General features: G+C 38.8%; 2 protein-coding genes across 5 annotated transcripts in view; one reads left to right on the forward strand and one right to left on the reverse strand.

Moving 5' to 3' along the window:
- EDD1 (glycine-tRNA ligase) overlaps positions 1-1,171 on the reverse strand; it is a 53,586-nt gene extending 52,415 nt beyond the window's left edge. For both annotated transcript variants that reach the window (XM_077388850.1, XM_077388849.1), the window contains exons 1-2: positions 891-1,171; positions 549-599 (exon numbers count right to left, since the gene is read on the reverse strand). In XM_077388850.1, the coding sequence (XP_077244965.1) occupies positions 549-599; positions 891-1,121 (282 nt within the window). In that variant the 5' untranslated portion in view covers positions 1,122-1,171. The remainder of the gene's footprint in view (positions 1-548; positions 600-890) is intronic.
- Positions 1,172-5,068: 3,897 nt separating this feature from the next.
- On the forward strand, positions 5,069-26,669 carry LOC143884958 (RWD domain-containing protein). Of its 3 annotated transcripts, none has more exons than XM_077388852.1 (8): positions 5,069-5,326; positions 10,135-10,290; positions 10,510-10,548; positions 11,520-11,657; positions 18,169-18,308; positions 18,393-18,502; positions 21,735-21,850; positions 26,068-26,669. In XM_077388852.1, exons 2-8 carry the CDS (start codon positions 10,156-10,158, stop codon positions 26,449-26,451), a joined length of 1,062 nt encoding a protein of 353 aa, XP_077244967.1. In that variant the 5' UTR covers positions 5,069-5,326; positions 10,135-10,155; the 3' UTR covers positions 26,452-26,669. The 3 variants fall into 3 exon arrangements, with proteins under 3 accessions (XP_077244967.1, XP_077244966.1, XP_077244968.1); XM_077388851.1 differs by having other exon boundaries at positions 10,151-10,290; XM_077388853.1 differs by having other exon boundaries at positions 5,070-5,326; positions 10,151-10,290; positions 18,393-18,457.
- Positions 26,670-26,731: the final 62 nt, after the last annotated feature.

The raw sequence follows: 26,731 nt of genomic DNA on the forward strand, positions 1-26,731 counted from the left end.
GTGATCGGCGTCAAGTACAATATGGCATCAAAGTTATGACAACTTGAAAAGAAAAAGAAGCGTTAGAACTTTAGTCAAAAGAACTCTTTTAAGTGTTTTCAAAATTGTTTTGGTGGGTTGCAACGCTACTTCATTTTTGTTGTTAGGGTTTTGCCCTCTTGTCATGTTTATTAATATTTACCTTTTCAAAAAAGTTTCAAGATTGTTTTGACTCTACAGAAACAAATTCAGTATTAAAAAAAAAACAGACCAACATATTTGCCGCAGCATATATAATATAACAAACAGCTAAAGTAACTATGGGTTCCCATCTGCATCCATGTAACTGTACATAACTATGTCAACAACAACAACGTCAGTCTTTTTGAAACAAATGAGTTGTCATTCTCTCGAGAAAAAAGTATAAGAAAATATCCAAAAATGCAGCACCAGATCTCATCACCATTTATACATAATAGACTCAGAAAAACACATAGCAGGCGTGATGATAAAAAAATATAGCTAAAAATTGAAGAACGGTTATAGAACTGGTGAAGAAAAATTACTACCTCTGTGTTGCTACATTGCATTATAGCACATCCAACAGAAGCCCAGTACTCCTACACCGATAAAAAAAAATACTAAGGTATTAGCGGTGTGAATTTCATGAATAACAATCACCTCAACTCAAATTCATCGAAATTCGCTAGGAAAAAACAAAGTACTAAGGTATCAGCTGTGTGAATTTCATGAATAACAAATCACCTCGATTCAAATTCATCAACATTCGATAGGTTTTGTTAAAGTATAAAAGATTAAATAACGCCATCAAACGAAACTTAGGTTACATCCAACTGAAAACAAAAAAAAAGGTCTGTTAACAGAGATGAAAGAGGGAGAATTACGCGCACCTGGAGACGTTGAATGGCCTGTTGAAACGTTGGAATTGAGGCTAGGGTTTTGGAATTTCGACTCTCGGATGGAAGCTGAGAAACTGTAGATGTTGTTATTGCCGAAACCCGGGTTCTATGGAGGAGTGTGGAGAATCGGGTAGGGTATCGTTTCTGTGTGTAGAAGAGAGGGAGATAAGGTGCGTGAGATTTGAAAGCGGAGAGAGTTTTGGGAAATGCGAAGATTGCCATGGCAGGAGTGTGGGCACTCCCCCTATCCGGAAGAGCATGAAGGGCTCTGTAGTGACAATATTTTATAGGCCCTGTTTGGATTGCAGGGAAGATGTTTTCGACGAAAAACTTTTTCTTGGATAATTTTTTTCTAGGAACGATTTTAGAGGGGAATGATAAAAGAGAAGAGGGTCCCGCGGCTTATTTGCGCTCGAGTGCATGAAACAAGGGTCGGGCCACATTATTGGGGTGATCCAAAGCATTCATTTGAAAGGCCACATCATGGATGGGGTGTGTACCAAAAATCAGCTTCGTTGGATCATCATAGGGTGTCCATTTGTGGGAGTGAAAATTGACAGATATTATTTGTATACAAATCTGCTCATTATTTCATCCCACGAATTGACACCCTAAGATGATCCAATGGAGCTGATTTTGGGTGGACACTCTATCCATCATCAAATGAATGCTTTGGATCAAGGGCGATGCCAGAAATTTTGCACAAGGGGGGCAAAAATTATAGTAATTTTTTTTCTCCAAAAACAAATGAAAGTAATATTATAGTTTCCAAAAAAAAACCATCTATATATTCCATCACCAGTGGCGTAAACATCACTTCGGCTAAAATGCCCTCGGCTATATATTTCAATCTTGTTCCGGAGAACAAAACATATTCAAGTGAGGAATGCAGAATGAAGTGCGGCATACAAAAACCAGCTACAAGGGCGCCTCCATTGGTCCTATCTTAAGAAAGTGAGAAAGTTGATCACTTTCTTAAGATTGGACCAATGGGGGCGCACCCTTGGAGCTGGTTTTTGCAAGGGCGCCCTTCAGTCTATCATTCGTCAAAAAGTGGAATGTTAAATTCTCTTGCAAACCCCACTGGTGGAACAGGACCAATGTGCATTTATAACTTGTATAAGTCAAAGAACAATAAATGGATTCGGTGACATTCACCAATGGGGCGCCCTTTCATCTGTTTTCTGCATTCGGTGACATTCACCAATAAAGGTATATTTGTTATTTCCCAAAAAATTCCCTTCCCTTACAAGTGCCGTCGCCCCTGCTTTGGATCCCCCAATAGTGTGGGCCACCATTGTTTTTGCACTCGAGCGCAGATAGACCTGGCAAACGGGCAGCCCAGGTGCGGGTTTGACCCGGCCCGTACGGGTCCGGGTCAAAATTGACGCGGAAATTTTTACAAGTCACTAAATTTGGACCTGCACCTGGCCCACACGGGCCGGGTCAACCCGTGGGTCACCCGTTTTTTAAAGAATTTTTTGTATTCATATTTTTTTTGCAATCCCGTGAACAGTTTTGATTCTAAACGGTTTCAAAAAATTATATTTCCAACTCGTGTTTCTTGCCATAGAAGAGAGAAAGATGACTGACAGTCTTTGTCTCTAGTCAAATAGAGAGAGAGGACATTTCCACCTCCTGTTTCAAAAAATTATATTTCCACCTCTTGTTTTGTCTCTAGTCAAAGAGAGACAGAGGACTGACAATCCTTTTCCACCACATGTTAAGTCTTTTCTTTCGTCAGAGAAAGAAAGAGAAATGTCAATAGTTTGTGACTTAAAAACAATTTTTTTTAACAGCTTTTTACGGGCACCCGCGGGTCCACCCGGTCCGGACCAGTTTTGACAGGCCGGGTCGACCCGCTGGTCCGGGTCATTTTTTGCCAGGTCTAAGCGCAGATAAGCTTATTTGCGCTTTAGAGCAGAAACCCTTTACTCGTGATAAAATGATAAATTAGTTACTGGTGTTGGCGCTACCATGTTTTGATAAATGCACTGACTCATTTTGTCTTTTGTATTTTGACAGCTGTAAAATTTTATTACCGTTCCCAAAAAAGCACTTTAAAAAAGAAAAGACAAGCTGGGTTTGCTCAATTATTGAAAAAAACTTCAGTAGTTGTGCTCCCCGTGAACCTTTGGTGGTAGGGGAGCAACTTGGGTCGGGTTCAACCCGCAAAAATAAAGGTCGGGTTGAACTCGAGTCGAGTTCGGGTTGAGTTTTCCCAATCCGGGTTGAGTTCAGGTCGGGTTCGAGCTGGGGGCTTGGGAACCTGAGCCAAGTGCAACCCGGCATCTTCTATCATCGTTTTTAAAGGGAAATGATAAATCCGCCCCTCTTGATTACTTGGGACACCCAGAGAGTGTATCAATGACAGCAAAGGGGCTGATGTACTTCACGTCAGAAGGATTCAACGGGGCTGATTGCAGCAGAGGGGCTCGGTAAGTAGTTCTTGCCACAGGGGTGCAACTCAGATCCGGTTGGATCGAGCCGAGGCCAACCCTAATCCAGCCACAAGTAGAACCACCTCAATCCTAACTTGACCCAGCCCAGCCTGGAACCTTGGGTTGAGAAGTGTTAATACTTACCCAGCCCGTCTTTATATCTCTCAACCCTAACACAACCCGTCTAACCTAATTTTTCAAACTGGGTCAGGTTGGGGGAGGTAAAAAATAGAAAAGATACAAAAAAGAAAGAAAGATATTGGGTTCGGACTAATGTTGGATTGAGTCGGAATCTATATCATGATAAAAGTGAAGGGGTCGGTTTCGTTTAGGGATAGTTTTGGGAAATTACTCGCAAAAGGAATGGCCGATCTTTGTGTTCGTGGCTCCTTTTTTCCGTTATTCGTGATGAGCAGGAACAAAGTGGATACATGTTTATTGTCGATTCCTTGATCCCATAAATTATGGTAGTAAAACTCCGCTCTTTCAAGCAATAAAGTATCACCTTAGATTGATGAACATGCAAGTGGCATTTCTTTTTTTAATTATTATTATTACCTTTTTTTCTGTGTATGCGTGTGCGGACCACCACAGAAGGTATTCCGTGGAACAGTCGTCACATGATTTCAGTCACGGAGTCTCAGATTTTATCTTATTCATTTAATTCATCCGAGCCTGTGCACCCTCATGCAACAGCCGTTCCACGAAATGCCTTATGAGATGGTCCCTGGCAAATCCCTTCTTTTACAACCCGATCCAGTTAATGGATGTATGTATATAGTAGTACTGGCTCTTGTCCATGTCCGACACCCCTAATGCAGCTAGGAATTAGATTTCAAAGGTGCAACGGTCCGGTTGAGGCCAGCCCTAACCCAACCCAAGATAGCATTCCCTCAACCCTGACCCGCCCCGAGCCGCAGGTTGCAGATTGTCAACATAAACCAACATGCCTCCAAATATCTCAACCCTAACCAGACCCGATTAACCTGTTTTTTACCAAACCAGGTCGGATTTAGTCGGGCTGGGTTGAAGTTAACTTAAGGCCAACCATAAAATACAAATAATAATAATACCCTAAGAGATCACAATAAAATTAGAGAATGGAGGTGTGTCCGGGTTGGGTTGAGGTTATGCTCGAGGTTAAGTTCGGGTCGCTTTCCCCAATGTCTCAATCCTAATCCAACCTGAAATTAAATCGGGTTGGCTTTTCCCATCCCTTACTAATGTAGGATAGGGAGAGAAAAGACTAAAAAATAAGTAGAAGAGAATTAGAAGGAGAAGAAATATCTAGGTAAAAGAAAGCTGGCACAATAATTACAATTAATCATAAAAAGTTAACAAAAATCATGTAGACTAGCCTATAAATCGGTATCCAAGAATCCACTAAAATACAGTAAAAAGTGATAAAAGACTAAAATAATCCTATTAATGTAAAATAAGCACTAAAACATCCACACAAACAATAAAAAAAATCCCTACGGGCCCCTAAGTATGGCTCCGCCTAAAATAAACCTGGAAAGGACGTCTACGATCCCATCACCAACCCAATCCAATCCAATCCAATCCAAAGAAATGCTAACCCAACCCGAGTGATACTCAGGTTGAATCCGTCGGATTCGGGTTGAGCCCCGACCCATAAATTTGAAATTTGGTCGAACCTGTGGAGTTCCAGTTAGGCCCAACCGCACCCGAAGCCTGCCGTCCGTGTTCAGAGTCAAACTATAAGACACATATCAGCCTAACCCAGAAAACCCCCACCTAACCCTCGACCTCATCCTTCACACTCGCCATGCCGTATGCCCGCTCTTGTTTTTGTCTTCTTCTCTTTCTTCTTAGGTCTTCCTGCTACGTTTCCAAGAGCCCTAAACCCTTCCCAAAATGTTTTTCCCTCCATCAAGCCCTTTTCTAACCCTAAACGCTTCCCAAAACAGAACCTAAGAAGAAAATAAAAAGAAGAAGAAGAAGAAGAAGAAGAAGAATAGAAAGGTAATTTCTTTTTGGCGTGAAAGATGGATGATTTCGTAGGTTTTTTGGAAAAAAATATATTAGTAAACGGGCTGTGCAATTGGTTTCATTATTAATGTTCATCATAGTTATTTTGTTTACTGTTTGGTGTTTCTGATTTTTGCATAACTCGTAGGGGCCGATTGGATACATGGATTTTATATTCCAGGATTACAATCCTGGATTTTACAATCCTAGATTATAAAATCCATCTATTTAATAAAGGGGCTGTGCAAGCTCATTAATGGATTTCTAATTTATCTCTATACAACTGTTTTGATTGCTCTCTGTATTTGGAGCTTGGGTTTTCATTTTTTCTCTTATTCTGATTAATGTTTGGGTTTAGGGATATGGGATTTAGACTCGAAGCGTTTGATTTGTTCTCCTATTTCTCTCTTAGTTCTCTATCCGTTTTGGATCTGTGGGCTTGTGATTTATTGGTTTGTCTGAGATTTGGGTGATTATCTGGATCAAATTCACAAGTTTTCTTTTTTTGGTTGTTAATCTTGATCTCTGCTTTTTTGAATATATGTTGGCACAATCCGTGATTTCTGGTTGTGTTTTTTTTTAGCTCGGCGTGTGGTTTTTGGGCTGTTTATCCAGACCCAAATCATAGATCTCTGTTATTTTTTTTTGCTTCTTAAAAGAATGGTTTGGAGATCGACAGACAACACCCCACAGACAATAAGGGTTGTTAGTTCCAGTGTTTAAAAATTCAGAGTCGAACGAGAACTGTGCCAATTTAAAAGGGAGATAACTCGGGTGAGTTGATGATTGATTCGGGGAGTTTTTAAATAATGGATGTTACTTTCAAATTCCCCAAAATAATTTATCATAACACTTATCTTAATTTCTCTCTTTGGCCTTTGGCTTCCTAATAAAAGGCCACCAAATGTGTTGCCATTGGATGATTAAAGGAGTAAACCACCCCCCCCCCCCTCGCCAAAAAAAAAAAAAATTAAAAAAAAAATCTCTTCCCAGCAGAGAAACCAAACCATTTTCTTCAAGGGCTTTCAGCCCCTCTCTATCACTCGATGCAGGTAATAAATTAATAATCAGTGCGACCAATGTCTTGGCATTGGATGATCAAAGGATTAAGCCCCTCATTCTCTTCCCAACAGAGAAACCAACCATTTTCTTCAAGGGCTTTTAGCCACTCTCCACCACTTTGGTGGAGGTAATAATCAGTGCCACTAGATGAAAAGAAGCTTTTTTGACTGTTTACAACTACCTTTTGTATCCATGTGGCTCTAGCACCATGTAGGCTCTCTCACTTCCCATCACATTTCCACATACATCACGTGACATTGATCCATTTTTTTTTTTTGAAGCTTAACAAATTTTATTCCATAGAAATCATAAAAGAGTGACGAGAAGTCCCAACAAAACCAAGTCAGACAACCCAAATATGGGCTACATGATTCAAGTTACAAAAGATTCTCTAAGAGATCCGAACAAGATACCAACACGGAAGGTAAAAATACACCCTCATTTGCTAAAATACCTGCATCCGAATTCGCCGATCTTCGCCTATGAATAATTTGAGGATGAACAATGGACATCAAATCTCGGATTTCATTCAGGATATTGAGTGATCGCCAAGGACCACCTGATTGATTAGAAGCCCAAGCAACTACATTTGAAGAGTCACCTTCTACTATCAGGGGGCCTATGTTATGAGCCACATACCATTTTAGACCGAAAAGAAGCGCCCTTGCCTCCGCTTCATTTGCATCACAAGTGCCCGCTGGCCCGGAGTAAGACATAATAACGCGGCTATCAGAATCACGGATGATGCCCCCAAAACCAGCAACACCGGGATTACCTTTCGAACTTCCATCAAAGTTCAGCTTAAAATAACCTTCTGGGGGTGCATTCCATTTTGGTTTGATCAACACCCGATTCCTCTTTTCCGTTAGGATCACCTTCCAGTGCCTTAGTGCAATTCCAGCGGGATAAGGTAACAACCCCTTACCACGTGACCTTGCTAGAATGGCGATCTTTATATCGAGAACTAAGAGATTCCATGATTGATTCGAATCGGTAAAAACCTTACTATTACGTTCCCTCCAGATGTGTCATAGGATAGCGTAAGGGAGGGCCATCCAGGGCACCCATGAAAGGCACCCATGAAAGCCACCATACCAGAATTCAATCTCCTTCGAGATGCTTCTCCGAGTAACCCAAGACATACCGAAAAATCTGAATAATGCCGACCAAACCAAGGAGGAATATTTGCAATGTAGGAAGAGATGATCTAAGGTTTCCTCCGCCTCGTAACATAGGACACATCTACTAGCAAGATGGAAAGAACGTCTCTTCAAATGATCGCAAGTGTTAATACAGCGGTGCCCCACAGTCCACACAAAAGCCATAATCCTTGGAGGGATATTTTTTCTCCATATTCAAGCCCTACCTCTTGTCCCACCATCATCTCTGTAAATATTAAGAAAAAAGGACCTGACAGAAACCTCCTTCAGTTTCGGGAGTCCATATAATACGATCCTCCTCGTACCTTCTCAAATAACAATCCTGCAAACGATGAAGTAAATCGGTAAAAAGCTCAATCTCTCCATCCTTCAAGTGACGACGTAGTCTAATATCCCACACAACATTAGACCCACCCAATTCCCTTAACACATAGTCCGCAACACTGACTTCCTGGTTACAAGCCAAGAGGAAGAGGGTCGGAAACTCATCACATAACCTCCTGTCACCTATCCATATATCCTTCCAAAATCTTACATTAAATCCGGAACCCACTTGCAACCGAATCAGAGGTAAGAACAGGGGACGAACCGAATCAATTGATTCCACGCTTCCGAACCCTTTCCTCGTGACAATGATCCATTGACCCTACAAATAGATAATCTATGAGATATGGAATTCTCACCTTCTTTACCTCTTATTCAAATTACAGCATCAAAACTTCCCATTCACATGAGTTTACCCAGTAGTCATTCAGCTCATGCCAATGTAGTGGTGAGACCATTTTGCCTGCTGACCCAATGAAGAAAACACAGAGCCTATAGTATAATTAGGCACACAACCATTTTCTCATTATCTGACATACAAGAAACCCGAATAACTTGAACAAATGATGAGTTTTTTGTATGGTCATGGGTTTGTAAGGTTCCAGGCGTTGGCTTTGGCCTTTTTTGATCTGGCATCTCGTAAGTCAATTTGCGGCAGTGAAGAATGGTAAACATATGGTTTTATGACGCGGCATTTTTTTGGGTTGGATGGTGGTGAGTAGAGCTTTTGGTTGATTCTGAACTATTTAGGGAATATAGTTTTCTCTGCTTTCGCTTTGGAAAAGTGCTTCTTGGATACTTTCAGGTATGAGTTTGGGAAGATTGATGGTTTGGTTCTGGGTTTTCAGGCCTTGGTTGTTGTGGTAGGGGTTTGGGAAGATCGATAGTTTGTTTCTAGGTTTTCAGGGCTTGGTAGTTGTGGTAGGAAGTTTTTCTACTAATTATAAACTTCAAGTTGATAAGAGACTACCTTGCTCTGGAATTGTCTGTATCATAAGAGACTATCTTGGACTTGGTATGTGCTTAAGCTTTGTTGTTTCATAATATCTGTATCATAATATGATGATGTGTTATGCTTTGTTATTTTCTACGGCATTTAATGAACACAGAAGCATTATTTTCAAAACAAGGGAGTCTTAACTTTATTACCTTTCGATAGGTACGACAAATTTTTAGCCGACCCCAACTAGTTTGGGAAAAAGGCTTTGTTTAGTTGAGCTACTACAAATTTTGTTTCCCACAAGGGACTCCAAAGACTCCAAACATTATTTTCTTTTAAAATTTATTAAACAATTACAATTATTTCTTTCTCATTCGCATGAATGTTGTCAAAGACTTAGATAGTGGTCATGAATCCCTGACTCAACTGAGACTCACTTGGGTCAATTCAGTTCAAGATGTTGGTGCCAAAGTCACTGCCTACGAAAAATATATAGAGACGAATGAGGTTGAAGAAACATAAACCCAGTTTGTTTGTCTTTTTCCCGTCTTTTTTTGTCTTTTTTCATCTATGATCACAAATTTCACTGTGAACATATATCTCCGGAAACAATGAGGTCATTGGCAGCTCATCATTCAAAATATTCTGATCAATTGCGTTTTTTGTTGCCCTGTGCATCGCATGGGTTTCTTACTAGTGTGTGTATACTAGTATTATGGGTATTATGGGCCCATGTTATCCATGGGTGTAAAAGGATGGGTCCTACAACATCAAAACATGAGTTGTGAAATGGTGGGGCCTCCCAAAATGCATAGGTTTAGATATGGTGGGCTCCACCCTATGCCTCTGTTTGGGTAGAGATGGTGGGCGTCGCCAATCAAAACCTGAGGAGTACAATAGGGCGATAGTATGATCCCAACCCTTCTATTTATAGAGGGTTTATATGCTATTCCGTCTAAAAATAGTACCAAAATCGAAGGTTTAGGATCATCCTTAGCCCTCATTTTTTGGACATGGCCTATCTAGGGCTGGGACCAAAAAAATGAATGGTTAAGATCATCCATTCATGTGGGCTCCCCTGTACAATTTGAGCTGCAGGAGCACTGCACCACATAACAATTCATTTGGGTATAAAATGTTGGCCCCCCTATCAAAACAAAACATGAGATATAAAGAAAAGGTTTTCCTATAAAATGTTTTCTTGGGAAGAATGCAAATGACAATGGAAAGAAACAAGTTTAGTATATGTTATAGAATAGTTATGGGTTGCTCCAACGCTCCCAGAAAATAGTAGCTAAACATTTCTTTCTCTCAAGGTCTTCTCCCTTACAGAATCAATGGCTGAAGAAGTTCTCTTCGAAGTGGAAGCGGTTCAAGCTGTTTACGACAGCGACTGCCAGGTGATCCAGGAATTCCCGCCACATCTCAACGTCCACATAAAGCCTCGAACGGCTGACGATTCATCGCGACAGGTTCTGCTCTTTCACACCCTTCTTTGATCATAACATTTCTTGTCGGTTTTGATTTGAATTAGGGTTTTTAACATTTTGTTGATTAAAACCAAATGCATTTGATGTTTTTTTTTCGGTTACAATTGGACTTTAATTTCACCAAGAAGGAAAAAGATATTATTGGCTTCAAATGTCAAACCTTCTAATGTTTTTGTTCTTGCGTTCTTGTTTTGCTTGCAGTTTGTGGAAGCGGTTCTTGGAATTCGAGCAGGTTTCCAGGTATAAATTAGAGTACATAAGGACGTTATTGCTTTTGGTTGTACACCCAAAGTATAATTCATATGCAATTTGGGCCACTTCACTTTGCAGTTTGCTCATTAACTACAATCGAAGATGACCACAAATTTGCATCCAAATTGTTATTGTGTACATCCAAACACATCCTAAATAGTTATATCATTGAATTCAAATTTATTACAAGCCTAGAATATGCATATAAATTTGTTGGTTTAAGAGTTTTCTCAAACGGGTTTCACATAATAAAATATCAAATGTGTATTGTGGGCTAAAGGTCATTGAACTTCCAAATTGTTCTCTTTCCAACGCACCCAGCTGATGTGGTCTCATATTATTACAACACTTTATCCATCAAGGTCAATAATTTGTGGCCAAACCCAACAAAGTTCAGAGAGCATTTTTCAAAAGGCATTTTAGCAGTCCATGTGGTGAGAGACCACACTTACCATTAAAAAAAATGTGGTGAGACCACAATTAGTCATTCCAAGAACAGTGAAAATATTTCTGTATATAAAAAAAAAATCTTGACTTCCAAAATCTGTTTTACTGGTTGTATTTCTAACAGAAAACTGTTTTTTAAGTTATTTTTTCTGATTATCAGATCTATGTATACTACTGATGCTCTCGGATTTTCTATATCATCAGTATATTAAGTTAATTTTTCTTTTTGTCAGATTTGTGTTTACTACTGATACTTGCAGATTTTCTATATCAGAAGTGAAGCCTCTTTACTATATGTTTTGCAAACCAGAATTTTCACCCTTTCTTTTCGGCCTATAGCTGGGTCTTATCAATATAGACTGAGACATTGATTCTTTTCCGAGTGTTATCATCAGAAAACAGTCATTTAGGGTAGAAAATTAAGAATAATGTAATTAGTGCAATTTTAACACTTTATGCACGTAATATTTATTTATTTTTAAATGGTACTTAATGTTTAATGCTTGTGGCAGTATCCCACAGAACCACCACAGATAGAAATTTTGGACTCCAAGGGTCTCGATGAGAAGCGACAAGCACATCTGGTTACTAGCGTAGAAGGCAAAGCCCAAGAGCTTTCTTCATGTCTAATGCTTGTAGCGCTCTGTGAGGTATATATCTGGCATTGTGGAAACTAGTTGTTTTGGTTGCTAAATCATTGGTACCTTTGCTTACTTTAAAGAAAAATGAAGTATGAGAAGCTCTTGACAAGTGTTTGGTACTTTGGTTTATCCCACTTATCCTTGATAATATTAGCGTTTTGTCTTATACTTCATTCTTGTATGCACTATATCTGTCTTAAACTGTGTCTCGAACTGTAATTATCCTTGAGACTGAAGATATATAAACATGGGAACATCTAAGGTTGGGTTTGGTAACTAGGACCTAATGAGTAGACTAGCATCCTAAATTTACAAGGTAAAAGTTTGACAATGCGAAATTATTGTATATAACATGTTTAAGGCTGCAAGCTGGGCAAGGCCGAGTCAAGTATTGGTCAAAAAACAAACTGAATTAATCCCCAAACATGGTCCAATTACAAGGTAAAACTGGACCTAAAAACTAGCTCCATATACATCCCTAAACGTCTCACTTCTTTGCCCAAAGCTGGGGAATGATGACTGGATGGTCATCGAGTGTCCTTGATCTCTAAATAAAACTTTAATGAAGGTGTCTGATATATATTTTTTGGATATGAATATTTTATTTTGATTTATATTTTAAATTCTGTTACCAAATGATAAGAGACATGATGTACTAACCATTCAAAAAAAAAAAAAAGGGGGAAAGAGAAATGATGTACTATTTTGATAATGGTAGCATTCTGTGTCCTCAACATTTCACATTCTGTGTCCTCAACATTTCCTTTGGTGGTTAAATGTGTGGTAATTCTTTGTAAGCTAAATATTCTGGTAATTAATTTATACTTTTCATAGCTGACTTAAATCTTAATAATAATAGTAGTGTCTTAGGTTCATTTCCAAAACTAAACAAGCGTTGATATCTAAATTATCATTCATTTCCCTTCAAATTTCTTTTCGATATAAAATTATATTTTTGTTAGACTTGTAATATTGTCTCGAAAGTCTTTGCTAAAGACATTGTTACACTTGATATTTTAGTCTCAAAATGTGTGTGCTTAGAGGCTTAAAGATTCTCGTGGCTTCAAGAATTTCTTAGTGAATTGTACTGAAGTACGTGGACTCTTCAACCAAAAGTATAAATGATGTAGGACCAACGAAAGAATGACTAATAATTCACTCTGATACGAAAATGATGTGAGATGGATTAGGGAAGATCACTAGATATGTAGCTCTGATACCAAACGGATGTAGGACGGATGTATGGAAGGGACGTTAGGGGTGAAAAGGATGGGTGAAAATTGGGGTTGTGGATCCTAAAATATGTGATTAAATTGGAAAGATATTTCTCCTTGGTTTAGAAGGGTTTTTTTGCGAGACTAAGGGGCACAGGGTTCAAAGAAGTAAAAATAAAAAATAATAGAGGAGTGAAGAAGAAGAAAGGAGAATGTTTAGGGATAGAAAAATAACTTGGAGTCACACCATGGTTCTCCTAAGCTTCACACCTTAGGATATGAAGCATCACACCTAATCAACATAAGAAACCATTACTTTTCATTCATATTCAACTGTTTTCAGTGTCAATAGACCTTTCATATTTATAGGCTATGCACGTGATGCGGGTGACTGCGAAAATCTTGAGTTATTCAACTTGCAAATTCAGTTGTACTTGTACATTGATTTAAACCAGTTTGAACTGGTTTTGGTAAAAATGGATTAGATCCATTCTAGGTTCTCCTAGGCATCTCACCTTAGGATACGAAGCATCACACTTTAGAAAATGAATCACACCTAAAGATTTTCATTCATATTCAACTATTTTCAAGGCCAATAGGCCTATGATATTTATCGTCTATACAAGCCATACAAAATTGAAAAAAAAAAATCATGATCCTTGTTGCAAAATAACTTCTAGTCTAATTGGGACTTTATTCTCTCTTTACATGGACTCTATCTATTCTCTCTTTACATGGACACAGACCTATGTTGCATGGATTCTTCGCCCCCCTATGCCGAATCCGTGTCGACATGTCTCCGCATTCGAATCGGACATGGATTCACGTGGGACACGCCCGGATTCTTTTCGTAGCCGTGTCCCGCACGAATCCTGTTTTCTTCGAGCGAATCCGATTCATTTGTCGCTTTTGAAATGCGAATCCTGTATATTTTCACTTTAAATGTATTTTCTTAACTTTTTTATATATGAAAGCATAACCCGTACACCTTTAATAAAAACCTTAGCGCCTCGGCCCTCGAACATCGACCCCCTTCCTCCTTCAAGATATATATATATATATATATATATATATATATATATATATATATAGAGAGAGAGAGAGAGAGAGAGAGAGAGAGTAGAGTTCCTGAGGTTAACCTCATACAAGCTTATATGAGGTGGCGCTCACAAAACATAAGGTGCCCAGTTTGTTTGGATTATCCAAACCATTTATTTGCAAGGCCCCATCATAGATAGGGTGTGTACCAAAAATCAGCTCCATTGGATCATCCTAACCCCTCCAAAAGTGGAGGCAAAAATGGGCAGATTTGTGGAAAAAAAGTGTATCCATTTTGCCCTCCACTTTTGGATGAGTTAGGATGATCAAATGGAGCTAATTTTTTGTACACACCCTATCTATGATGGGCCTTTCAAATGAATGCTTTGGATCATCCTAACAATGTGGGCCCCTTATTTTTTGTGAGCGCCACCTCATATAAGCTATATGAGGTTAATCTCTTGAACCCTTTTCTCATATATATATATATATATATATATATATATATATATATAGAGAGAGAGAGAGAGAGAGAGAGAGAGAGAGAGAGAGAGAGAGAGAGATTAGAGTTCCTGAGGGTGCCCTCATATAGCTTATATGAGGTGGCTCTCACAAAACATAAGGGGCCCACATTGTTAGGATGATCCGAAGCATTCATTTGAAAGGCCCCATCATAGATAGGGTGTGTACAAAAAATCAGCTCCATTGGATCATCCTAACCCCTCCAAAAGTGGGGGCAAAAATGGATAGACACGTTTTGTCCACAAATCTGCCCATTTTTGCCCCCACTTTTGGAGGGGTTAGGATGATCAAATGGAGCTGATTTTTTGTACACAACCTATCTATGATGGGGCCTTTCAAATGGATGCTTCGGATCATCCTAACAATGTGGGCCCCTTATGTTTTGTGAGAGCCACCTCATATAAGCTTATATGAGGGCACCCTCAGGAACTCTATTCTCACACACACACACATATATATATATAGAGGAAACTGTTGGTGAGCTTAAGCGCACCAAACTTATGGTGCGCTTACGCTCCCCAATCACATGGGTCCCACATTTTCTGTGGTGATCCAAACCATTCATTTGCAAGGCCTTATGATAGATAGGGGGTGTACCAAAAATCAGCTCCATAGGATCATCCTAACCCCTCCATTTGTGGAGGACAAAAACTGGGCAGATTTGTGTCTGTCCATTTTTGTCCTTCACAAATGGAGGGGTTAGGATGATCCTATGGAGCTGATTTTTGGTACACCCCCCATCTATGTAAGGGACTTTCAAATGAATGCTTTGGATCATCCTAACAAAGTGGACCCCCATGTGATTGGGCGCTTAAGCTCACCATAAGTTTGGTGAGCTTAAGCGCATCAACAGTTTCCTCATATATATATATATATATATATATATATATATATATATATATATATATATATATATATAGTTCTTCAAGGCGCGCACCAAGTATTTGATAAAATGTCTAAGAGAGGTGTGGTGCCTTGTTTGTCATCTTTCGTTTTTCTTCTTCTCTACGACGCACACCAAGTGTTTGATCAAATGTCCGAAAGCGGTGTAGTGCCTTGTTTGTCTTCTTTTTGTTGCAAGTTGAAGGTATTTTACCTTCAACTTGAGGGGGAGTGTTTTCATGTAGTTCTTTGTGTCTTTTCTTAGGAGTGTTGTCCACTTTGTTGTCTTTTCTTAGGAGTGTTGTCCACTTTGTTGTCTTTTTCTTGAGAGGGAGTGTTGTTAGTGTTGTCTTTGTCTTCTTGAGGGAGTGTTGTCTTGCATGTCTTGTTTTTCACGTCTCTTCGTGTTGTTCGGCCTTATGCCTTATCCCTTCATGTTATCTTCTTCCTCTTTTTCCGGGCGATGGCTTTCATATCCATCGTTGGTCGGCTCTCTTACAGGTGACTGTCTTTTCTCGTCAACCTCTCCTTTCTGGGCTATGGTTTCCTCATCGTTGGTCGGCTCTTTTCAGGCGACGATGTTCATGCCGTCGACCTTGTCTCCAGGCGATGATGTCCTTATCGTTGGTTGGTTATCTTCCTCTTCTTATTTTCAGGCGTCAATGTTCATGCCGTCGACGTTGTCACCAGACGATGGTTTCCCCATTGCTGATTGGTTATCCTCTTCCAATTTTATTATCTTTTCAGGTGACGATGTTCATGCTGTCGACGTAGTCTCTTGATGATGGTTTCCCCATCGTTGGTTGATTATCCTCTTTTTCTCTATCCCTTCTCTCCAGGCAACGGCTTCTCCGTCGACCTTGTCTTCGATGGTTTTCCCATCAGTTGCTATCCTCTTCACTTGGCGTTGTGCTGCTTCTCCAATGTTCGTTGTGCGCACCTTTGGTGTGCCCCTTTTGCTTGATGGATTGTAGCTATTCTTGCCATGGCGCCTCCATTGCCCTCGATATGCGGATATGTTCGCCGTGCTCTCATTCAGGGAGAGGCCCTATTTGATCGCTCTCGTTGTTGTGCTACTTCAGGGGAGCTACTCTTTTGATGGACATTGATCTCGATGCTGTTCATGGTGGCCTTTGTTTTTTTGTTTATGTTTTTCATTATGTATGTACCACACCAGCTTGAGGATGAGTGTTATACCAAGCTGGATGTGCATGAGCTTCTTGAACTGTTTTAGTTGTTGACGTAGTTCTTTGTAGCAAGCTGGAGCTTCATAGTATATACACTCCAGCTTGAGGGGGAGTGTTGAATAATGTATTAGGTTAGTTTAGACATTACTTGTATTAGTTAGGGGTATTGCAGTCATTGTATGTTGTTGCCCTAGTTTGGGCCTATATATTCATCATATTTATGAGGAGCTCCCTAGTGGAGTCTTTCCAACCTTCACTCCTCTTCTTCTTCCTCTCTTCTCTAACCCTAGATTTCTTCTAACAAAAATAAAATTTCTAATTAAACACAAACTCATAATGACTTAAGACTCCCATACATTTCCTACCACAAATAGACTACTAGGACTTCTTTTAAGTTGCAAGGTGGGCCCTTGAGGTCATTTATCAACTTAAGTGATTAATTATAAATGACTAAATGCCCTAGCGCTTAAGATTTTCATAATACACTTGTGGGGACTATTTTAAACACCTACAACTTAAAGAAGACCTGGTAAAATACCGAAGCTGTGGTGGAAAAGACTGGTACTCCTCCTATAACCGAAGGGACTTAAAAGTTAAAAGACACCAAAATAAAAAAATAAAATAAAATTTGGACGTTAAGATCGTTCCCGTCAACAAATTTTTTGTAATTTTATTGATGACCCATTCCCGTCAACAAATATTTTGTAATTTTATTGATGATCCAAATAAATAAAATTCTTTAGCAATCTTTCCTTGGTTAATGAAAAAAACTAAGATTTTTTGCTCCCTTCACCTAAATAGCATCTATGAAATCATTTTTCTTGTTTCAATGGGCGTGGGATCATGACCTTGCCGAGTATAAACCCCAAAAATCCTTCAACCCTTGCCAGACCTAGTTTTCATTATTAGCTGTTAGCTGTTACTTCAAAATTGAGCTTCGGAAAAAGAGAAATTATCAATTTTTCTTCTCCGAGCTTACACAGGCTTATTGATGGTTGATAGTTAAAGAACATCCATAACTATTGTGAACGTGACTGAGAGATCTGATCCCCCTTTGAAACAACATAATAGAATCTCTTTTCTTGGCCACTCCAACAAAGTTAGTAATAACTACTACACTAACAACATCGTATGCGACTCCTATAAGCATTGTTGTTTCTAACCAGCCACATGAAGTGATTTATCACAAAGAAACGTGATAGTCTACAGAGACCTACTGTGATCATTATCTTGAAAAATGATTTCACAGATGCTATTTGGGTGAAGGGGGTTTGGATATTGGAGTCATCTTGGAGCACCCAATATGTCAATTCATTATTTATATCTTTCTATTGTATTCGAGGTCTTTAATCATAATTTTCATTTTATTAAGCATAAATATCAGTGCTTGGATATGCCAAATCAATTTTTGGAGAACCCAACATGTCAATTCATTATTTCTTTCTTTCTATTGTATTTGGGGTCTGCAATTCATTCCAAAAAAAAAAAAAAATCATAATTTCCATTTTATTAAGCATAAATATCAGTGCTTGGATATGCCAAATCAATCTTTATCAATTGAAATATCCTGTAGCTAGATTTGGGGTGCTTTGTCACATATATATGCTTATGCTTGTCATTTGTCAAATGCAATTTTTCTATATGGGCAATATATTGACTTTTTGGTCTTACTACTAGGAAGCAGTGGAGGCACTTTCTAACATGAACCATCCTGATGGAAACTGTCCATTGTGTCTGTATCCCTTGGTTACAGAAGATAGGCACAATAATTTCTTGCCATTCATGAAGTTGATGTCTTGTTTTCATTGCTTTCACAGGTCAGGCATTTCTTCTCATTCCTAATGCTCTAAAACTAGCTGATCAAACCTTTTCTTAATCAAGGTATTTTGTTTGACTTGCAGTGAATGTATTATGAGGTGGTGGAAGTGGCTGCAAGAGCAAAATGAGAGCATGCCAAATAATTTGGGTGATGCAGTGTTGCCTAATTCAAATGATCTAGATAACTTTAGAAGTATTTCTTTAAACCAGTGATAAATCGACCCATGGGGGTCGATTTATCACTGCCCTTTCTTTAGTAGAGAATTTTTTTTTATTACCTGGAAGCATTTGAGACCAAATTTAACAAGTTTATTAGACATCATGGTATTCATTTGCTTATTACTAATTTACTTAAAATATTTGTTGCAAAAAATAATAGAATATGTGACACCTTGCCATGCTATTATTTCCACCCTTTCTTTAGTAGAGAAGTTTTTTTTTTAAAAAAAAAAAATTACCTGGAAGCATTTAAGACCAAATTTAACAAGTTTATTAGACATCACGGTCGATATTCCTATTGAGACTTGGAGATGCGTGGGTGATGTGGGTTTGGTTTGGTTAACTAGATTATTTAACAATATTTTAAAAGACTAAGAAGATGCCTGATAAATGGAGGAAGAGTACATTAGTACCTATTTATAAGAATAAAGGGGATATTAAGAGTTGCACTAATTACCGGGGAATTAAGCTAGTGAGTCACACCATGAAGCTTTGGGAGAGGGTAATTGAGCATAGACTAAGAAAAGAGACTAAGGTGTCAGAGAATCAGTTTGGCTTCATGCCCGGAAGATCGACTATAGAAGCTATCTTCTTGATTAGGCGGTTAATGGAGAGATTTAGAGAAAATAAAAGGGACCTTCATATGGTTTTCATTGATTTGGAGAAAGCGCATGATAGGGTTCCTAGGAGTGTTATGTGGTGGGTCCTTGAAAGGAAAAAAGTGCCTACTAAATATGTTGATGTGATTAAGGATATGTACGATGGAGCAGTAACTAGTATCAGAACCACGGATGGCACGTCTAGTGAGTTTCCAATTACAATAGGACTGCACCAAGGATCAGCTCTAAGCCCTTATCTTTTTACGCTAGTTATGAATGAGCTTACGGAGGGTATCCAGGATGAGGTGCCGTGGTGTATGTTATTTGCAGATGACACAGTATTAATCGACGAAACCAAAGCAGGAGTAAATGCTAAATTAGAGTTATGGAGAACTACTTTGGAATCCAAAGGTTTTAGACTGAGTAGGACTAAGACAGAATATATGGAATGCAACTTTAGTAATGTAAGGAGGTGGGACGAAGATGTAGTAAATATGACTGGACAGGAAGTACCTAAGAGGGATATCTTTCGCTATCTTGGTTCAATTCTACATAAGAAAGGAGAGATTGAAGAGGATGTTAACCATAGAATAAGAGCAGGTTGGTTGAAGTGGAAGCTTGCCTCATGAGTTCTGTGCGACAGTAAAATCCCAACCAAGTTGAAGGGAAAATTTTATAAGACAACTGTAAGGCCAGCCATGTTGTACGAAGCAGCATGTGCATAAGATGAGTGGAGCGGAGATGTGAATGCTTAGATGGATGTGCGGCCACACAAGGTTAGATAGAATTAAAAATGAAGACATTCGTAAAAAGGTGGGAGTGGCACCAATTGAGGAGAAGATGAGAGAGCACCGCTTAAGATGGTTTGGACATGTTAACTTACCAACTTCTCCAAAAGCTTAAGATGTTGGAGAAAGGCGTTATTTATCTTTTATACTTTAACAATCCACCGCACATGTGGCCCACTTGGCAAACACGTGGCACATGTGGTCCCACTTTGGGCCGACTATCCAGAGTTCAAATCTTGGGTGGGGATGTCATTTTCTTGGTTGTTAGGTTAATCCCTAGGAAATAGGGAAATAGATACTTATTATAAGTTTGATGCCATGGGGATGTGATTTTCTTGGTTGTTAAGTTAATCCCTAGGAAATTAGGGAAATAGATATTTATTATAACTTAGTTTCTTAACTTGGATGCTCTGATACCATGTTAACATACCAAATTCTCCAAAAGCTTAAGCTGTTGGAGAAAGGCGTTATTTATCTTTTATACTTTAACAGGACATATCCAACGTAGGCCTTTGTATGCTCCGGTGAGAAGAGGCGACTCGTGCCAAATTGATGGAGTAAAAAGAGGTAGGGGCTGACCGAAAACAACTTGGGTAGAAACAGTGAGGAAAGACTTGATAGCTAGGAACATAACATAGAACATGACCTTAGATATGATAGAATGGAAGAAAATGATCCACGTAGAAGAACCCAACTAGAACCAAGATTAGAGCCGGGTAGATTCCTTTTACCTTCTTTATGAATTTTTTCTAAAAGATTCATTTAGCCGACCCCAACTGGTTTGGGACAAAGGCTTTGTCGAGTTGAGTTGAGTATTAGACATCATGGTATTCATTTGCTTATTACTAATTTACTTAAAACATTTGTTGCAAAAATAAGGGAATATGTGACACCTTGCCATGCTTCTCTTTTTTGGAAATAATAGCAATTGTATGGTCATTGAATTGATGTAAAGCATAAACTCTTTGTAGCTTGGAAGTTCAAAACTTGCTTGGGGGAATAGAAAATGGGATCTTTGTATTCACTTGAGAGGTTTCCCACATTTTTTGAAGAAAAGTAGTGATGGTACCAAGCATTTGGTTGAGTATGTATTCATTAAGTTAAATGCATATCCACCACTCAAAAAAAGAAAAGAAGTTAAAATGCATATCCAAATTTAAATGGAAAGAATGGTTGTCCAGGTGTTTAGGTGACTAGTATGCCTTAGGAATCTCTCTCTCTCTCTCTCTCTCTCTCTCTCTCTCTCTCTCTCTCTCTCTCTCTCTCTCTCGTGAGTAGCCCATCAATGATGGGTTCTATGGATGTACCATTCTCAGAAATTGTTGTCCATTCCTCTATCAAAGTCAGTGGATGCTAGGGTGAGTATAGCTTTCCACTTGAACGTGGATCGTTGTTTATATTCTTTTTAACTGTCTGTTAACATGACATCAACCATTGGGATTAGACTATGTAATGATTTTCTATTGCAATTTACAAGTCTCGGTCATTTACTCATTTTATACCTTTGAATTGTTCACTCTATCTTACATCCTATTATCTGGTTGCTTCACTTGGTTATATTCTTTTTAACTGTCCGCTAACAAGACATCAACCAACGGAATCAGATTATTTAATGATCCTTTATGGAAATTTACAAGCCTCGGGCCATTTACTCATTTTATACCATTGAATTGTCCGCTCTATCTTACATCTTAGTATGCGAACTGCGAGCCTTATAGATGCTACAATCTGTATATTGAAAATTCTATCTTCTGTGTTAAATCTAGTTAAGTTTTCAAATTTCCACTTCGCACTAAGGATGGCCCTGTTTGTCGTGCAGGATTGCATGACTCTACAAGGAAGTGTCTGAGGAGTTGCCCTGTATGTCGTAAGCTGTTCCATTCCAAGGATATTGAGCATGTAATTGGCTTGCTTGAAACCGATTCATCCCAATTGGTATATACACTCATTACTCATTTGAATATCAAATTTGTAAACCACTAATTTTTCTTGTTCATTCATTGGATCTATTTTAGTTGTGCTTTAGCATAATGAAGTTGCCATTGCTCAACTAGTTTATCAACGTCCATTTGGCTAAAGCTTGCGGAGGTTTCTAACCAACGAGAATAAGACTAGTAATTGGATGAGAATTGGAACATGAATTCTTGGAAGCTTTGTTTGTTGAAAACTGGGAGATATCTAATCTCCTCAAAACATGATCGAACTCGATATTTAGCTAACGACAAGATCAGATATGAGAAACATAAAAGGATTCTTTAAGACTTCGAGGGGGTTACGGCAGGGCGATCCGCCTGCCCCTTATCTCTTTATCATGGTGGTGGAGGCCCTCAGCCTAATGTTAACTAAAGCTGAGGCATCCGGTCTTTTTCATGGCTTATCGATTGAGCCGCGTGCTGGTTCGATCTCTCATTTGCAATTTGCAGATGATACTCTTATATTTTCGGAAGCTACCCCTCAAGCAATGCCCAATATCATAAAAGTTTTCAAATGGTTTGAGGCTGTCTCGGGACTGAAAATTAATCTGGCGAAAAGCATGCTCCTGAGTATTAATTTGGAACAACAGCAAGTCCAGACCTTGGCAAGGTCGGTGGGTTGTATGGCGCGAACCTTTCCAGTTACATACCTTTGACTTCCCCTGGGTTTTGGAATTCCATCTGCATCTCAATGGGATCCGGTTGTTGATAGAGTAGGCGACTTGGAAGAAGAAGTACATATTTCTGGGGGGAGAATAACCTTGATAAAAGCGGCTTTAAGCAACATGCCAGTATACTTCATTTCGCTTTTCAAAATTCCGGTGAAGGTGGCTTTGTGAATCGAGAAGTTACAAAGAGATTTTCTTTGGGATGGTAAAGGGGAATCGAAGAAACTACGTCATCTGATCAACTGGGATACTGTTACAAAATCCAAGAGAGATGGTGGTTTGGGAATAGGGATGCTTCAACTACGTAACAAATCACTATTAGGGAAATGGCTTTGGCGATATGGAAATGAAAAGAAGGCTCTCTGGCGTACGGTGTTAGATTCCAAATATGGGATGAATGAAGAAGATTGGACAATCAAAAGCTTGAATAATGGGAAGGGATCGGGGTCATGGCGGTCGGTTGCCACGGTCTCTGATGAGTTCAATCAGAGAATCAGATTCAAGGCTGGGAGGGGTAATAAGGTCAGATTCTGGAAAGATTTGTGGTGTGAGAAATCGCTCCTCATGATTGAGTATCCAAGATTATACAGGGTAGCAGTAAATCTAGAAGCGTTGGTGGCAGACTACCTTAATCGAGAAGGAGACTCTGGAAGAGGTTTTTGGGACATACGCCTGCGAAGAAATTTAAAAGATGAGGAAATTCAAGACTTGGAACAACTACTCGGGAAACTAGAATTGATTTATTGTTCCACTTCAGTAGATGATCAATTAGTTTGGGCACCAAAAACGGATGGGACCTTCTCGGCCAAATCTTTCTTTGCAGAGTTAAACTCAGGGCAACAATCAGACAAGAGACGTATTTGGAATTCAGTGGCCCCGCCAAGGGTGGTCGCTTTTGGATGGACGTTGATCCACAGAAAAATCAATACCTGCGATCGTTTGAAAAAGAGATATTTCAGTCTTGCTAGTATTTGTGTTCTTTGCCGTCAGAATGAGGAGACCTTGGATCACCTAATGTTGCATTGTCCTTACAGTTATCAAATTTGGGGCCGTGTGATATGGGAGCTTTTGGGATGTACTGGGTGTGCCCAAAATCAATTTCTTGGCTACTAATTAACTGGGCGGGAGGACCGTTTGGAGATATCGGAAAGTTACTCTGGTTCACCTTTCCTTACGCTATTGTATGGAACATCTGGAAGGAGTGGAATAGGTGAATTTTTGAAGATCAGCAGAGATCGGTGGGGAGGCTTGCGACGGATATCAAGTTGGAGTTGATTTCTTGGGCGAGAAACAAAAGGAAGTTACCATATAGGGTGGATGATCTGGTAAGGAACTGGTGGGCAATAATTTGGGAAAGGACAATCCGAACTAAACCTAAGCCGAAGTGGATGGCTCCGCCGGGAGGGTGGCTGAAACTCAATTTTGACGGAAGCTCTATGGGTAACCCTGCTAGGGGAGGGATCGGAGGACTGATTAGAGACAACAATAAACTGACCATCATGTCTTATTCAGGTCCAGCGGGTCATTGTGATGCAAACGAGGCATAAATCAAGGCTTTACTATTTGGAATTCGGATTAAGGTTGGCTTATGAGAAACAGCTAAAGCCCCTGATAGTGGAGGGAGATTCATTGAATGCTGTTGGATGGGCCTCGGGTATTTCGCCAGGACCGTGGCACCTTCAAAATATAATAGCAGAAGTGCTAGATCTCATAAAAGTTTTGCAACCAAGAATTGAGCACCGGAGAAGAACACCTAATGAGGAGGCGGATGTCCTTGCCAAAGCAGGAGTGCTATGGGTGGAGACAATAGTTATCACAAATATAGTTCGTAGTTCCTGTTGAGAATTATATTGTGCTCATGTGTATAATCTTTCCATGGTGTACTCGGATTTATCCGTTTCCTTTTGTATATTGGCGGGGACAACTTGTCCCAACCACTATTCAATAAAATTGTCAATTTTCAAAAAAAAAAAAGAAAAAAAGAAGAAAGAAACACAAACACACAAAGCAAGAAACACAAGATTTGTTTGGTTCAGTAGTGTGTTTTCGTCCTTGGGAGAACTGAGTTTTACTATTTTGATATTAGGGTTACAAACTCTCTTTTTTACATTTTCTCAGTCAAGAAAATGCCCAAACTCTCTCATGTGTATGTGTATTGATGCCAATACATCAAGAATTATCGAATTATCCCTAGCGGAAACTGAAAATTAAAATTTCCTTCTAGGGTGCTGCCCTGCAAACCCCGGTAGGGGTGCGCTTCCCTTGAAACTCCGGCAAGGGCACGCTGCCCCCCTGCATCCCAGCTTGGCCAACATTTACGATGCAAACACACTGCCAAAATACAAGACATCTGCCCAACATTGTTCATTTCGTATTTCCCAACGGAAGTATTATAAATGCATTGTATATCTTGTGATAACCTTAGAGAACCTTGACTCTATCTTACTTGTGAATCTTGTGTTGTTTTGATCATGTCGTTTCGAGATGTTTTTTTAAATAATGAGAATTCAAGACATAATTATGACAGGATAAAATATATTTAAAAAAAAAACTCATCATCTATGATGTTAGGTTCTTAGTATGTGAGTTGTTGTTGCCTGATATATTGATTGCCAGTCTTTTTTCTTTAAAAATTAATTATTTTGTCCATGTTAGAAAGTCTTGTAAAATAGAGGAAACAGTTAATTTTTCCATCATAACAATTAGAAAATAATAAAAAATTATAAAAATTAAAAAAAAAAAACTAAACAAAAAATTATGTAAATATTATATTTCATACTATTGTATTGTTATATTTTGTCTACATTATGAGTTTAGAATGAACCTTACTATTCTAGAAATGTGTCCTGCACGTCACTAACTATTCGGTGTTGTTAAACTATTATGAATGGTTGTCTTACCAATGTGATGATTGTTAAGTTTTGTATTTGTAGTTATTCTAGTGTTTCCTGAAATTTCATCTTAAATTTCCATGTTTTGTATACATTTTCATAAACTTTTGTAATAGGATTTACACCAAAATTTCGGACTGAAACCGACATGTTTCCATTTCTGTGGCGACCGACATCCATATCGAAACCGACATTTAAAACATTGTTTATGAAATTTGTTAGCTTGGTTGTGTTTGCACCCATCAATAATAAAAGAAATTGGGCTTATGTCATTGTCTTGACATAAAGTTTTGGGATATTTCAATTAAATTTACTAGCGCATATCAGACTATTTTTCACTAGTCTGAAAATGCTTAATTGTTGGTCTCTAAGAATTGTACACTCATCACATTAACTATATGATCTTCAATAAATGACCACCACCATCCAATTAGAGATGGCACACGAAGAAACTGCTGTCTTGAAAAATCATTGCATTGGTGTAATCTAAAAGCGGTGGTTCCATGGAGGTTATTGCTGTTAAAGTTTGAAGCTATTGTTTTTTGCACCTGTCACTTTTAACTGAGCACTGGTTTTTTTTTTTTTTTGAATGATAACTGAGCACTGTTCTTTTATTTCAGAGTTTGGAGGGAACTGACAACAGTGATAATGAAAAGGAGTTCCTCCAATCTAAGACAGAGAATAGCAGACGACAAAAATTTGAGGCCTTGTTAAAAGTCCAGCAAGAAAATAGTGGCCTTATTGAACCTAAAAGAAACAATGTTTTGTTGCCTGGAATGTTTCTTCCCGAACCTGTTAGTATACCAACCACATCCACCAATGCCACTCTTGAACAACAAGACGAACAAAAAGATACGAGCAGTTCCTCGAATAATCCAAGAATTATTGAACACAAGAACTTCAACACAAGAAAGAAGAACAGAGTTAATTACCCGAGAAAACAGTTGAATGCACAGTCTATTAGAAAACAGTGGATTAAGAAAGAGAAGGGCGCTTCTGATTAAGCCCATTACAGGTATTTCTTATTCTCATTTGTCTTATGGAAATATATTTAGTTCAAAATTAAAAATAAACAAATCCCCATATTATTTTTTGAAGGCCAAATCTGGCTTATGAAACTGGTATCCTTTGAGCTTGTATGATGCAACAGTTACTGCTGGTCTTTGTTCTTCCTGTATATGCATGCTGTATTGGAAAGTATATATTTGCATTATTGAGTGTACATTCATGGCTACTAATGGCCATTCCATACAAATTCCAGCTTGGGTATACATTCAAGTGGAA

Source organism: Tasmannia lanceolata, unplaced genomic scaffold, assembly GCF_043159265.1.
Source record: "Tasmannia lanceolata isolate RefF3 unplaced genomic scaffold, GAP_Taslan_0.1 ptg000008l, whole genome shotgun sequence".
NCBI classification, from domain to species: domain Eukaryota; kingdom Viridiplantae; phylum Streptophyta; class Magnoliopsida; order Canellales; family Winteraceae; genus Tasmannia; species Tasmannia lanceolata.